Genomic DNA, 14,166 nt, shown 5'->3' with positions numbered 1-14,166 from the left:
GGGTTATTATGTGGACACCCAGAGGTTAACAGACCCAGGCAAACTGATCCCTTCTGACCAAACTTACAAGAGTCTGATTATAAACCAGAACATCAATTTACAAATCTCTATGAGGAAATTAACTGCCAAGTAGACTAGAATACTCCTGTCCACTTGTGAGCACATTTTATTCCCTGTGGGAGAAAAAGTTTGGGGAAATAAAATTAAGGATAGGAAGATTCCAAGAAAATTAGAAGTGAGTTGGATGCTTTTAAAAGTAAAATTATCATGCAGTTATTGGAGCTCAATGTGCCTTCTCCACCATAGGAATATACTTGTCTGGCTAAGGAATCTGAATGTTATTTTCAGCCAGAAAGGTCCCTTTCTGTCAATATATCCGAGATTATGACTGGTTATGGACTCATTAGCTGCTGTAACATGGAGCAAATTGGGAGGGCTTGAAACTTCATTCAAAACCAGCCCTCTTGGGTGGGCTAAGCATTTGCAGAAGCTGGAAGGAGGAACAGAGAATCAGCATATGGAATAAGTGTAGTAATTAAAACAAAGATTATAACAACAATAATAATCTCTAATCGTGATTGAGGGTCTACTGTGTGTTAAGAACTGTGCTAAGAACTTTACATCAATTACCTAACTTCTTTCTAACAACAACTATCTTACCATTAATATTTCTATTTTCTAGATGAGAAAAGTAAAGTTTAGAAAAGTTAAAGTAATATGCTAAAATGTGGAAGTGTCTTGGCATAGGGTACCCTAGGGTGGATCATGGGCTTCTCAAGGTTAATGAGTCCAAAGCTGAGCCCTTCATTTCCTCTTGAAACATGTTCTTCTTTCAGTCAGAAGCTTCTGAGTAATTCTGGATGTCCTCCTTCCTCTCTGCTTCCTTCTCCCTGACTCAGTTACTGACATCATCAAATCTTGTGAAATTTACGGTGGATTTTCCCCATTCCTTGGTCTCTGCTGTCACTGCTCTTGTCCACGCATGGAGATTACTTCGTTGGCACCTAGCCCCTCTCTCTTGCAAAGTAGTCTATTATTCAAATAATAATCTTTTTTTTTAAATCAAGATAAATTTTTCGTAATGTAAAATTTATCATGTTTACCATTTTAGAAGTGTAGAATGAAGTGGCTTTCAGTACATTCACAGTGTTTTGTAAGCATCACTGGTATCTAACTGCAGGACATTTTCATCACCCCCAAAGAAACCCTCATCCATTGAGCAGTCACACCCCATGCCCATCCCCCAGCCCCTGGAAGCCACTAATCTATTTCTGTCTCTATGAATTCGCCTATTCTGGATATTTCATTTAAATGGAATCATGTATTCCTGGCCTTTTGTGTCTGGCTTCTTTCACTTAGCCTGTTTTCAGGGTTAACCCATGATGTAGCATGTACTTCATTCCTTTTTATGGCCAAATAATTTTTCATTACATGGTTATTAAGCATTTTGTTTATCCATTCATCAGTTGATAGATATTTGGGTTGTTTCCACTTTTTGGTTATTATGAAAAATGTTGCTATGAACATTTGTGTACATGTCTTTGTTTGAATGCCTGTTTTCAACTCAGCAGAATAATCTTTTAAAAATGAAAACTATGTTTTTTCTTCACTTAAAAACATGACTTCTCATTACAATTATATTGTAATTAAAATGCTTTCCCGTGGCCCACAAGTGTTTGTATAATCTGCCTCTCTTTTCTCATTTAATCAGCTTTCCTCTCCCGTCAGTATATTCCAGCCATACTGGTTTCTATTTAGTTTTCCCAATTTCCCAAGCCTTTATAGGGTGTTCACAGCTGCTGGTTCCTGGTCTGAAATACTTTTTCTAGTGCTTTGCAAGTTAGTTCATTTTTATCCTTCAAATCTCCAGACATAACGTTACTTTTCCAGAAAACTTTTCCCTGACTAAACTGGGTAATTCTATGTTTCCTTCCTAATGCTTTTCTCACCTTGTAAGTACATGGTTTTTTGTGTGTGAACCATTTACAATCTGTTGCCGTCACAAGACTGTAAATCCCTTAAGGGCAGGAATTAAAGTATAACTTTTTTTCATCGCTACCATCTGCACCTCTGCTTAGCACAATACTTGACATACAAGAGACACTCCACAAATATTTGTTGAATAAATGAATAAAATGAGAAAGGTCACAGGTATTGGAAATGAGATAGAGTAATCCAATACATAGTGATAGAGGTGTACTAAGAAGAAGGAAGAGTGGGGCGGTGGAGAATTTTTAGTTTCATGAATATTTAAAGATCTAGGCAGCTGCATCATTAAATGATGGAGCAGGCCAATTGATCTGGGAATTGTGGTTAACTTTTCTCTTTGTAGGAAGAAGCAGAGCTTGGCGAGAACAATGTACATACAGTCCTAGTCTTAGTATTTTACTAGGCACGTATTCAAGACTGGAACTTAAGAACAGAGAAAAATGCCAATCTCAGGGTCTAGTTACCCAAACAGTATTCAAGAAGGGAATTTGGTCAAGGAGTCAAAGCAAAACCTCTGGAAAGAAAATCAGAGCTTAGGGAAAAAAAGAACACGTTTAATTTGATATCAGTTCTGGAAATGTTGACTAGATTTCTTTAAATCTCATCTGTCTACAATGAGGATTGTTTCCAGAAACCTGGCTGGGACTGAGATTATAGCCATAGCTTTTGGGATAGGAAGGATGGAAGAGATGGGAAACTAGACTGGACCTGACAAACCCTAAATTTTGTTACAGAAACACTAATGAACTTAGGCTCTTCAGATTATCAACCTCCTGTTTGTCTCAATTAATATTTTATCCTTATTTACTTTGACATGAATTGACTGTGGTCAAATTATGTCATGTCTCTTTGTCTCAATTTCTTCATCTACAAAGTGGGAGCTTTGGGCTGAATATGACCACCAAGGTCCTTTCCAGCTATGAAAATCTATGAGCCTCTATGCCACAGTTTCCGAGTTTCAAATTTTCACTCTAGACAATTGATGTTGGCTGTTTCTTGATGATCTCATTAGTAAACAGTCTTCACAGTCACGAGATGTGTTATGTGTAGCCTTTGAGTCCTTTTTAGCCCCTTTTAGACAGAATGGCATTTCTTGACATGTTTACTTGACTTGGGAAAACCACGTATTTGGGACCAATAGCTCTTAATCTGCTGTCTAGAGACAGAGATTCAGAAATTAAAAAAAAAAATAGTAATATTTAGTAGCAAAATGGCCTAAATTATTATTTAGCATAGTGGTTGCTTAATGGTAAACACATTTTTAAAGATCATTAAATTTCATAAGTTAAAAGATCATTAAATTTCATAACGTTAACATCTAAAGTATTTTTTCACTGAAACTATTAGATCAATCCATTTTCTGAGGATTTTATTTTGATTCTTGTCTGAACACAGAATTGAACTAGTTGAATAGAAGGAAATGGTCTCTAAATTAAAAGATTAGACTAAGTCCTCCTTAATCTCCACTGTGTAATGAAACATAATAAAAATGAGACTTGGTCTGTCTAAAACTAGAGATGTGAGGAGACTTCGAAAAGTTCATGGAAAAATATTGTGCAGAATCTGGATTTTATGAAAATAAATTTTTATTTGAAAAATGGAAATAAAATATTAAAAAGTATAAAGTTAATTTTTAAACATAAGCTCCATCAAATTCAAGACACTTGTGATGATACCAGCCATGTAGCCTATCCCTAAAAAACTGAGGGTTCTGGGAATTTAATTCAGTCAACGCAGTCTTTAGACTATTAACTGAAGAAAAATGGGTTTCTTTTATAGATTTTTTAAGACAAAGAAACAAAAAGAAGTTAGAAGGCACCAAATCAGGACTGTAAGGTGGATGTCTAATGACTTCCCATTGAAACTCTTGCAAAATTGCCCTTGTTTCTTAAGAGGAATGAGCAGGTGCATTTTTATAGTGGAGAAAGCCTGATGAAGCTTACCCGGGCGTTTTTTTGTTTGTTTGTTTTTGCTAAAGCTTTGGCTTGCTTTCTCAAAAACATTCTCATAATAAGTATATGTTATTGTTCTTTGGTCCAACAGAGAGTCAACAAGCAAAATGCCTTGAGCATCCCTAAAAACTATTGCCATGACCTTTTCTCTTGACTAGTACACTTTTGCTTTGACTGGACTGCTTCCACCTCTTGGTAGCCATTACTTTAATTGTGGTTTGTCTTTAGAATCATAACTAAGTTTCATCTCCTGTTACAATTCTTTGAAGAAATGCTTCAGGATCTCAGTCCCACTTATTTAAAATATCCATTGAGAGCTCTGCTCTTTTCTGTGGCTGATCTGGGTGCAATGGTTTTGGCATCCATTGAGTGGAAAGTTTGCTCAGAGGTTTCAGTGAACCATGCTTGTGCTGCTGCAATCCAGCAGCCTGGGTGACACAACTAGACCCTGTCTCAAAGAAAAAAAAAAAGAAAAGAAAAAAGAATGGTTGATTAACCAATAAATATAGAAGAAATAGTAAAAGTAGAAAATCACCATTTTGCAATCATTATAAAGTGATTTATTCAGAAGAATAATCAATAAGCTAAAGGTTTGAAGAGGAACAGGATATTTACATATCATCAAAGTATCTCCCTGGAGGTTACTTACTAATTACAAAATGAAAAGTGGAGAAGCCTGACCAATGCCACCTTATTGAGTAGTCAAAGTTAACATCACCAATGATGAAATAAATTGAGATATGATTCCTGAAATGTTATACTGAGAGATGTACAACATTGTTTATGCAGTATTCCTGCTGAAAAAGCATAATCTGAATCTAACCAAGTGGAAACATCAGACAGAACCAAAGGGACATTCTTTAAAATAATCCCTTGGTTATCCAGAACTAGAAATACCATTTGACCCAGCAATCCCATGACTGGGTGTACACCCAAAGGTTTATAAGTCATTCTACTATAAAGACACATGAATACGTATGTTTATTGAGGCACTATTCACAATAGCAAAGACTTGGAACCAACCCAAATGTCCATCAATGATAGACTGGATAAAGGAAATGTGTCACATATACACCATGGAATACTATGCAGCCATAAAAAAGGATGAGTTCATGTCCTTTGCAGGGACATGGGTGAAACTGGAAACCATCATTCTCAGCAAACTATCACAAGAACAGAAAACCAAACACTGCATGTTCTCACTCATAAGTGGGAGTTGAACAATGAGAACACATGGACACAGGGAGTGGAACATCATACACCAGGGCCTGTTAGGGGGTCGGGGGCTAGAGGAGGGATAGCATTAGGAGAAATAGCTAATGTAGATGACAGGTTTATGGGTGCAGCAAACCACCGTGGCACGTGTGTACCTATGTAACAAAACTGCACATGTATCCCAGAACTTAAAGTATAAAAAAAAATCCCTTGGTACTTCTGAATAATTTCAATGTCATGAAAAACAAAATGTGAAGTGTACCAGATGAAGGAGACTAACAGCCATGCCAACTACATGTGATATGTGATCTTGAATCTGGATCAGAGAAAAAAAATCTGTAAAGGACATTATTGGGACAATTAGAGGAAAATAAATATAGGCTGTATATTAGATAAGAGTATTGCATAAATGTTAAATTCCTGGATTTGATAAATGTACTGTGGTTATTTATGAGAACATTTTTTCTCAGGAAATGAACACTGAAGTATTTAGGGATAAAGGTACATAATTCTACAAGTAACTCTTAAATGGTTCAGCAAAAGTATTTTGTTGTGTGCGTGTATGCACATGCACACAGAAAGAGAAATCAAAAGTGGCAAAATGTTAACAACTGAGGAATATGGTTAAGTATACAACAGTTCTTTGTTTCATTCCTCTGTCAGTCTGTTTTGTGCTGCTGTAACAGAATACCACAGATTGGATAATTTATAATAAACAGAAACATAGTGGCTCATAGTTGTAAAGGCTGGGAAGTCTAAGATTGAGAGGCTGCATTTGGTGAGGACCTTCCTGCTGCATCATAATGGCAGAAGGCATCACATGGTGGAAGGGCAAAGAGAGGGGGAGAAAGTAAGCAACAAAGAGGGCCAAACTTATCCTTTTATAAGCAAGTGACTCCCTTGATAACAGCATTAATTCATTCATGAGGGCAGAGCCCTCATGGCCTAATCACCTCTTAAAGATCCCACTTCTTAATATTGTTACAATGGCAATTAAATTTCACCCTAAGTTTGAGAGAGGAAAACTTTCAAACCATAGCATTTTCCAACTCTTCTGTATGTTTGAAATTATTTCAATATAAAAAGTCTTTAAAAAGAGTGATTATTAATCAGCTGCCTGAGCAAAGATATTATCTTTGGCTTGAGTCACTCATCACAGAATAGAAAGCATTTGACATTGCCAGAATGAAGCATGGATCCCATGAGACAACTGACTGCAGAGCTGGAAGATGAACTTGCAGTATTATTTGTCAGTATAATTTAGAAAACAAGGTTGCGCTTCTTAGAAGTCTCCCAGATGATTGCTACCATATATGGATAATTCATTTTATAAACATTAATGAAGTTCCAATTATATATATATATATAATATATATTTTTATATATATTTTTTTGTGTGTGTGTGTATATATATAGAGAGAGAGACACAGAGAGAGAGAGAGAGGAACTTTTCTAGCCCCACTGGAATTACAGTGATGGGAATTTAATACAGAGAACAGCCTCTGACAGTTGTGAGGGGCAACAGCTACATAACAAAATGCCAAGATAATGCAGCAGTGAAAGTAAACATGTAGGAAAAAAAATTAGCAGAGAATACAACAATTCAGACAATTTTGCAGGATGCTTTGGTGGAGAGGAATGACAATGAGGCACACAAGTTTTCCACTTGATTGGAGTGGAGGAGTGGAGTGAAAGAGTACTCCAGGCAAAGGGAGCAGAGGCAGTTGACATAAGAGTTGACAATGGCAGTTGACATACAGGTTTTTGATGTTCAATTTGTAACAACACAAAAGAAATTAGTTGTCAGTTAAGTTGTGAATATTTACAAGACATTAAAGTAGTATAAAATAATTAACACTGGAAAACATGCAATACTAACTGATCCTTTGATAAACTGTTTTTATTGTGTATGTATGGCATCTTATTAAACATGGAATTCCTCCTTTGACCTTTGTACCTTTTGCAGTAATTTTCAAACCTGAATAATATATAGACTCTTTTTAAAGGAAAGAAATTCCCATAATTCCCAGGAGTCACATGTTGAGCTAACTAGTGGTTGGCAGGTCTTAGTTTGAGAAATACTGAGTTGAAGAATGGAAGAAAGTTTTACTTTATAAAAATGTTATTTAATTACAAATTACAACTATAAAAAAGATATGTTGTTTTCAGTCAGCAAAATTATTTTGGATTATTGAAATAAAAACAAAATAATCAAAAGACGAATACAAAACAATAAAATACCTTGTAATCTTTGAGTCAAAAGCTTAATCTTAAATATGTAAGTTTTACATAAATTTGTAAGTAATACATCCAAACACCAATCAGTACATGGAAATGGGCTTGAATAAGCAGTTTACAAAAGACGAAATAAAAATCATAAGCATTTAAAATATTCACGTTCAATAATAACTAAAAAAAGCAATTTAAAATAAAAGACTACCTTTTGACCCATAAAATTAGTAGATACTTAAAAAAATGATAACATGTTGAGAGTTTTTAATAATAGAAAAAAATCACAAACAATCTCAATATCCAACAGTATGGAAATAATTAAAATATGCATTTATGTAGTATGACATTACTTGGACATTAAAATATTTTTGAAGAACTTAATATGAATTCTTATGCTATCATATTATATGCAAAAAAAAAAGCAATGAACAAAAAATATAAATTCAACCTTGTCCAAATATACATAGAAGATCTAGATAACTCTACTATGGTTATGGAAGTCATTAACATTTTAATAGTAGAAGTTGGGTGAAGGGTACATGGCAACTCTCCGTCGTATTTCTGCAGCTTTTCTGTAAGTCTGAAATTATTTCAAAGTGAAAAGTTAAAAAACATACATAGAAAAAATACTGCAAGGAAAAATACCAAAATTTTAGCAGTGGTTTCTATGTGGTAAAATTGAGTAGCTTTTCCCCTTAATTTGGAAAAATGATTTTCTTTAACTTAAATTTTTATAGAGTGATATGCCATGTAATTTAAAATGCCATATAATGCCATTTAAGCCCCACCCCCCCAAATTAAAACAGAAAGAAAATGCTAAACTCAAAACAAAAATATCATCCACCACCATTTGGTAATCAGTGTGGCAGCAAAACATAAAACATAAATGTAAATGTTACATGGTGCATGCGGATGGAAGATAAGATAGAGTATCAACTGGTTAGGGATGCATTTTACAGGTGGAATGTGAAGTGTGAAAGTAGATAAAGGATAAATATAAGGACTGAAATAGATTTAGGAAGTTGTGGCACTAAGAATTTCATTTCAGTAAAAAGAGGAGAAAGGCTGCTTCTCCAAAGAGCGAAAATATCTGCAGTATTTTATGTGTAGGAGAGAATTAGGCGAATTCTCTGAGTTTTGGGGGAGGGTAAATTATAGTAAGTTATGAGAGCATTCCCAAAAGGTTAGTTGTTAATGAGTAAAAATAATTTGCTTTAGATAACTATCTTCATACTTATTTTTATCACAGATTCTTTTCTAAGCAACTCAAGTTTGCAGTGATTCAGGCCTACTTCTGAAGAAACAGCCTTTTATCTCAATGAATGACACAGGTAAACACCTACTTGAATTAAGTTCCTCTTGATCCAGACTTTTGTGCCAAATATTTTTCTTTGTTTAATATTAAATAAGGACAAATAGAAAAATGAATATATACTACGTTGTCATTGGAAGCTGCACCTGAAAAACTACAGCATGTTAGACCTTGTGGTTCTCAGTCTTTGCCTGTCTCAAGATTCTGAGGTGCATGACATCTTCCTTTCTATACCTGGACTCCCTATAGGAGTGATTCTTGGGAACATGGCAAGCTGTTGGTATGTGGTTTGTAAAGGAACATCCTCAGGCACACTCATGTCAATGCTGAAACTGTTCCCTTTCTCCTACATTGCCCCATCTCCCTAAGAGTTATTGGTAGAACCAGAATCTTTTAGTTTTCACAGTTTATCCTAGATGATTATTGTTTAGCCCCCTTTCTCATATTGAGACAAAGTTAGAACTTGCTCCTTAGAGAAACAACACTGTGTCAGAAATTGTTCTTTGGAGAGGGAGTGTGAGGCTTTACTTCAAACTTAGCCCTGATTCAATTTCTGTCCCCACAGTTAGATTTTAAGCCCCTTACAGGCATAGGTTAGGTCTTATCCATCTTTTTACCTTCTTCAGACTTAGTGTTTGACTTTTGAAAAAGTAGTTACTTACCAAATGTTTATTGAAAATGAATACCATTTCCTTAAGGGCAAATTGTATTCCTTTGTGAAGGTAAATCTATCTCTTGCTATGAAAAAAAAGTAAAATGTGGCATAAGTACAAATTAAAGTAGAAAATACAGAATGTAGAGCTTAAAATTAAGCAGCAGCTTCGATCTTGGGCTGAGTATATAAAAAAGTTTGAGTTATTAAAAACAAGATCTACAGGTCTGTCTAACAAGATTCTTAAAAAAGGAACCAGGAATATGTTTGAATCTACACATGTTCCTCAAGGCTGCAAATACATTGTACTATATGAACAGTCACTGACAGGGGCATTTATCTGATCCTGTGAACATGTTACAGGGAATTCTGTGTCCAGAGCCTCTGCCCTTTGACCGTGGATTGCTTCTTGTTTCTTAAGTATGAAAACTGGAGAATGACAGACTTAGAGAACATTTTCTCTTATGCATAAATATAGCATTATTAACATACTCACGTCTATAGCAGATTGTTTTAGAATTTTAGATTTGTTTGCTCATCCATAAAAGAGAATAATAATAATTATCTCACAGACTGAGGTAAGGATTAAATTGGCACAGTGCCTGAGAAGTAGTACATATATGCTCAATAAATGGTGTTTTTTTCCATTATTATTCACAGATAGAAATTCAGAAGCGTGTTACAAAGGGTTAGGTGAATTTAATATAGAATTACCAGGCCAATATTATACTTCAGCTACATTATAGTTTAGACTGGTTTATGTGAGCTTAAAGCAAAGTATTGCTACCACGTCTAACAATACTGTAAGGGAAAATAATTTCTTAAAACTATGCAACTGGCATGCTCTTGGAGTTTTGGAGCTGCTCATAAGTTGGGTGTTTCCTAGCCCTTTTCCATGCTGCTCATTTATTTCTCTCTTTTTTTCTGAATATTGACTATTGTTAATAAATAACTTAGAAGAGATAGCACGCCTTTCATCATCAGAAATAAGCCCTTGCTTTCACAGTGACGTCTACTTTTTAAACATTTCCACTAATCAATGTTTCTGTTGGCCTCCATTTATCGTCAAGTAGCTTGCATGTCTTTGATCTTAAGTTAATGAATGACTTTCTCCGTAGCATTTGTGAGTTAGACTTCTTAGGCTTGAGCCATTACTCAGTTTACTGTGTAAGGACATTTACTTTTTATTTTTAAATTCAATTTTTTTGCAGTTTTTACATATGCAAGGAATGAAACACTATGTTGGCTAGAAATTTGTAATAAAAATCATAGAAATAACATAGACTTGGCAAAACTTCATTCACTCATAGGACAACACTTGGATACTTGTTGGAGTGGAACAGAAAAGCTGACAACACTACCAGCACCACCACTATCAATAGAAAACATTCCTTAAAAATAAAGTTGCCTGTGAAGCTGTGCTAGATATTATTAAAAGAGAAACACATTGAGAACAGTGACCTCAAATTACTTATATGGAGTTGACATGTGGAAAATAAAAACATCAGGCTATATCCACAGGCATTGTGGTTTTCATTACATGTAGGTAAGGTACAAATGAAATTTCGATATGTGAAAAAGTAGACTCAAGTATTATCTGACTCAAGTAGAGATTAGAGGTAAAGTTTAGGACTTTTTATGTCTTGCACAATTGATGGATAATAATAACAATGTGACTATATTCTCTTGAATTCATCAGGGGATAGACCATTTAAGTTTTGGTGTCCACCAGGACACAGACAGGCAAAGTGACAGCTGTTACTCTTTGGAGTGAGTTCTTCAAAGCAGACTTAGACCCTGGCTAAGCCTGGTGCTTAAAACCCTGGTGCTCCTGGGGCAAGCAAATGCCTTGGACTACCTTTCAGAATGTGCCATTGGCTCCTGTGACCGGGGCATGGAGGGGAAACACCAATATTATTATGCAAATAGCTTCAGGCCAATGTATGGTTTCAGGAACAGCACAGAGGAATGCCTGGGATACCTAAGATGAGACTTGGATATATTAGCACCAAAAATTGCCTCAAAGAGGAACAATACATTTTATCGGAAACTGATGTGAATTTTGTTTCCAAATTTATGTGCTAGTAACAAAGCCAATAGACATTTAAATAGGATTTGCAAACTGACAGTGTACCCAGACTTTCTACTTTAGCTTAAATTGGAGTGCCTCATTTCGTTCCTTCTTCATTTCTGTAATTGAAAAGAAGCCTTTATAGTATGTCTAAAAGCACACTAAGGATGTATTTGTATTAACATATTAATTTTGCTAAATGCCAATAAATGCTATGCCTTATCTTCACTTTTCCATTAGGAAATTGCCTAAAAGACAATGCTTTATTGTAAAATTTAAAAATTATATTGTAAGTAGTATTTCTGGAGACAAGAAGCTATCTAAATCTATTTCAAAATCTGCATCTATATCTACATTTATATGTTTTCCAGTGGTCACACCCTCAAGCATACTGATATAGAATACAGAGGTTGAGATGTTTAGATGCTATTACTAAGGTTAAAAATTATATCATAAACATACACACACATAAAAAAGACTGCAATAAATGAACATAAAAACAATAAACACTTTTTCTTCTCCTACCCTAAGACAAACATAACCAATCAAGATCCATCTGTTTATTTTTGGATTTTCTATTCTACTTCCATGGTTGGTCTCGCTCCTGTAGCAGTGTTGGTATCAACACTGGAATATTACAGAGAAGATTAGCATAGCCTTCTGCAAAGATGCCTCACAAATTTGTAAACTTGCTGTATTTTTGCATAGTTAATTACTTCTTTCTTTGTGTTCCAATAGCACATTGTATGTATATTAGCTGTCATCTACTGTATTATAATTATTTGTTTACTTCTCTGTCCCCCTCATAAAACAGAATCGCTAAAGAAAGAAATTATTTTTTATATTCAGAGTGGCCAGCACAGTGCCTAGATTCTATAAAGCATCCAGAAAATGTTTAATAAATGAAAACAAAATGAAAAAAGTTTTATAGTTTTTGTGTAAGAAACAAGCAACAACTCTTTATATACATCATGCCAAAGCAGAAATGCATTCTGAAACAATTTTTTGCCTCCTCACCTTGTAGTCCCAATGGCAGAAATTCTATTTTAGTGTGATGCCCACTGGCTACCCCCTGCTGATAACTAGTGGACACAGTTCAGTTTGATAATGGGCAGATGGACAAGCCCCCTGTTGTCCTTGGCCATAGACGGTTTCTGCCTGTTCTCTTAGGTGCATCAAACATGCATTTCTTTCTTTCCTCCTTTTTCAGAATCGTACATACTTGCTTCTAAAACTGAATAGAATGATATATTTGCAATATTAGATGCCATAAGCAGGCTCTGGAAGAAAGAGAAGCAAAAATACTTTGAGAGATACATGTTATCTAACACAAAAGAAGTGGACTCAGTGGAAAAGAGGCCATGACACATTGCTATTATTCAACTGATGAGGGATAGATCTTCCCTCTTTCTCTTCCACCATAATGAGATTGATTAGAAGAGAAATAAAGTTGCAATATATTTCTGGAAAAGGAGATCCAGATTATGGTACCAATTTGAATTGTTCAACTAGATGATTGCCCAGGGTTGTAATTCATTCAAATTTCACATATAATTACATACATAAGTAGTAGTTCCTTCAAAATAGCAATGCAAACAATGGTTGCATAGAAAAGACACTGGCATGTTACTTAAGTTTTTAAGCTATATACAATATTCAAAATCATTTGGCATAGATATTTTCTTTATTAGTAAAAAGAAAATGGGAGAAGAAAATCATTATTATTCATTTAGTTTTTTTTATCATAGGCCAGGCATTTTTATGAAGACACTTTTTCTATGCTTTTTATGTAATCCTCAGGACTCCACTGTGAAATTAGTTTTATTATGATTATTTTTAAAAAGAGAAAAGTTAGACTGAGAGATATGAAGTAATTCACTTAAGGTTACAGAGCTGGGAAGTGACCAAGGACTTTCAATCAAGTCCTTTCTACTCTTAAACTCATTTTCTACCTACTGTATCAGATTTAGCAAGCACATAGTCATTTCACAAGGTTTTTTTGTTTTTCTTTTTGTTTTTGTTTGTTTTTCTTTTGTTTGTTTTTTTTTAAGAGACAAGGTCTTGCTTTGTTGCCCAGGCTGCTCACAAATTCCTGGGCTCAAGCAATCCTCCCACCTCTGCCTCCCAAAGTGTTGGATTACAGGTGTGGACCACCGCTTCTGGCCTTGGGTATATATTATGAAAGTGGTAGTGTTTTAAAGGATTTCCAGTAATTGTGAATAGTGTCTTAGATGCCAACTACCACAAATGTTTCTGGTGAGTGAGTTGGGGTACTTGTACTCTTTTCCAGATGATTAAATCTATTGCCTGAAAAACTCATTCAGTAATGTGACACAGGGGAAGCCATCTCTGATTTTTTGTAATGACTAGGCTAGAAAGCAGAGTTCTCCAATGTTTCCTTTACCTTCTTTAGGAAATACTAGTCTACTTTCTAGAAGTCAAAATTTGTCTTGGCTACCCTGTTTGTCTAAAGGTACCATGCCCAGCTAGCATGGTGGGATATGGCTGGAACTCTTGGTGACATTCTTGCTTTGACCCCAATTCATGGTACACCAATAATCTTTGGGCTAACTTAGGGGGCTAAGGTGAGAATCATTCCAGCTTTGTGGCTGTATTTTTCTGAGGGCCATTGGCATTGTTTCTGTGCATACCCACACAATGAAAGAACCCCATAACTGACTGCCCTTTTGCATGGAGGAGGGGCAGCACAGACCCTGAACTTCAGCTGTGGATTCAACATTTC

At 35.2% G+C, this 14,166-nt stretch overlaps 1 protein-coding gene across 4 annotated transcripts in view; it reads left to right on the top strand.

Moving 5' to 3' along the window:
• SLC44A5 (solute carrier family 44 member 5) overlaps positions 1 to 14,166 on the top strand; it is a 531,948-nt gene that overhangs the window by 190,352 nt on the left and 327,430 nt on the right. For 2 of the 4 annotated variants that reach the window (XM_050805076.1, XM_050805067.1), the window contains exon 2: positions 8,638 to 8,719. The exons of the other annotated variants lie outside the window; for them this stretch is intronic. In XM_050805076.1, coding sequence (XP_050661033.1) covers positions 8,707 to 8,719 — 13 coding nt within the window. In that variant the 5' untranslated portion in view covers positions 8,638 to 8,706. The remainder of the gene's footprint in view (positions 1 to 8,637; positions 8,720 to 14,166) is intronic. 4 annotated transcript variants of the gene reach the window in all.

The sequence above is a fragment of the Macaca thibetana genome, chromosome 1, assembly GCF_024542745.1.
Source record: "Macaca thibetana thibetana isolate TM-01 chromosome 1, ASM2454274v1, whole genome shotgun sequence".
NCBI classification, from domain to species: domain Eukaryota; kingdom Metazoa; phylum Chordata; class Mammalia; order Primates; family Cercopithecidae; genus Macaca; species Macaca thibetana.
This window is presented reverse-complemented; position numbering and strand designations above follow the sequence as displayed.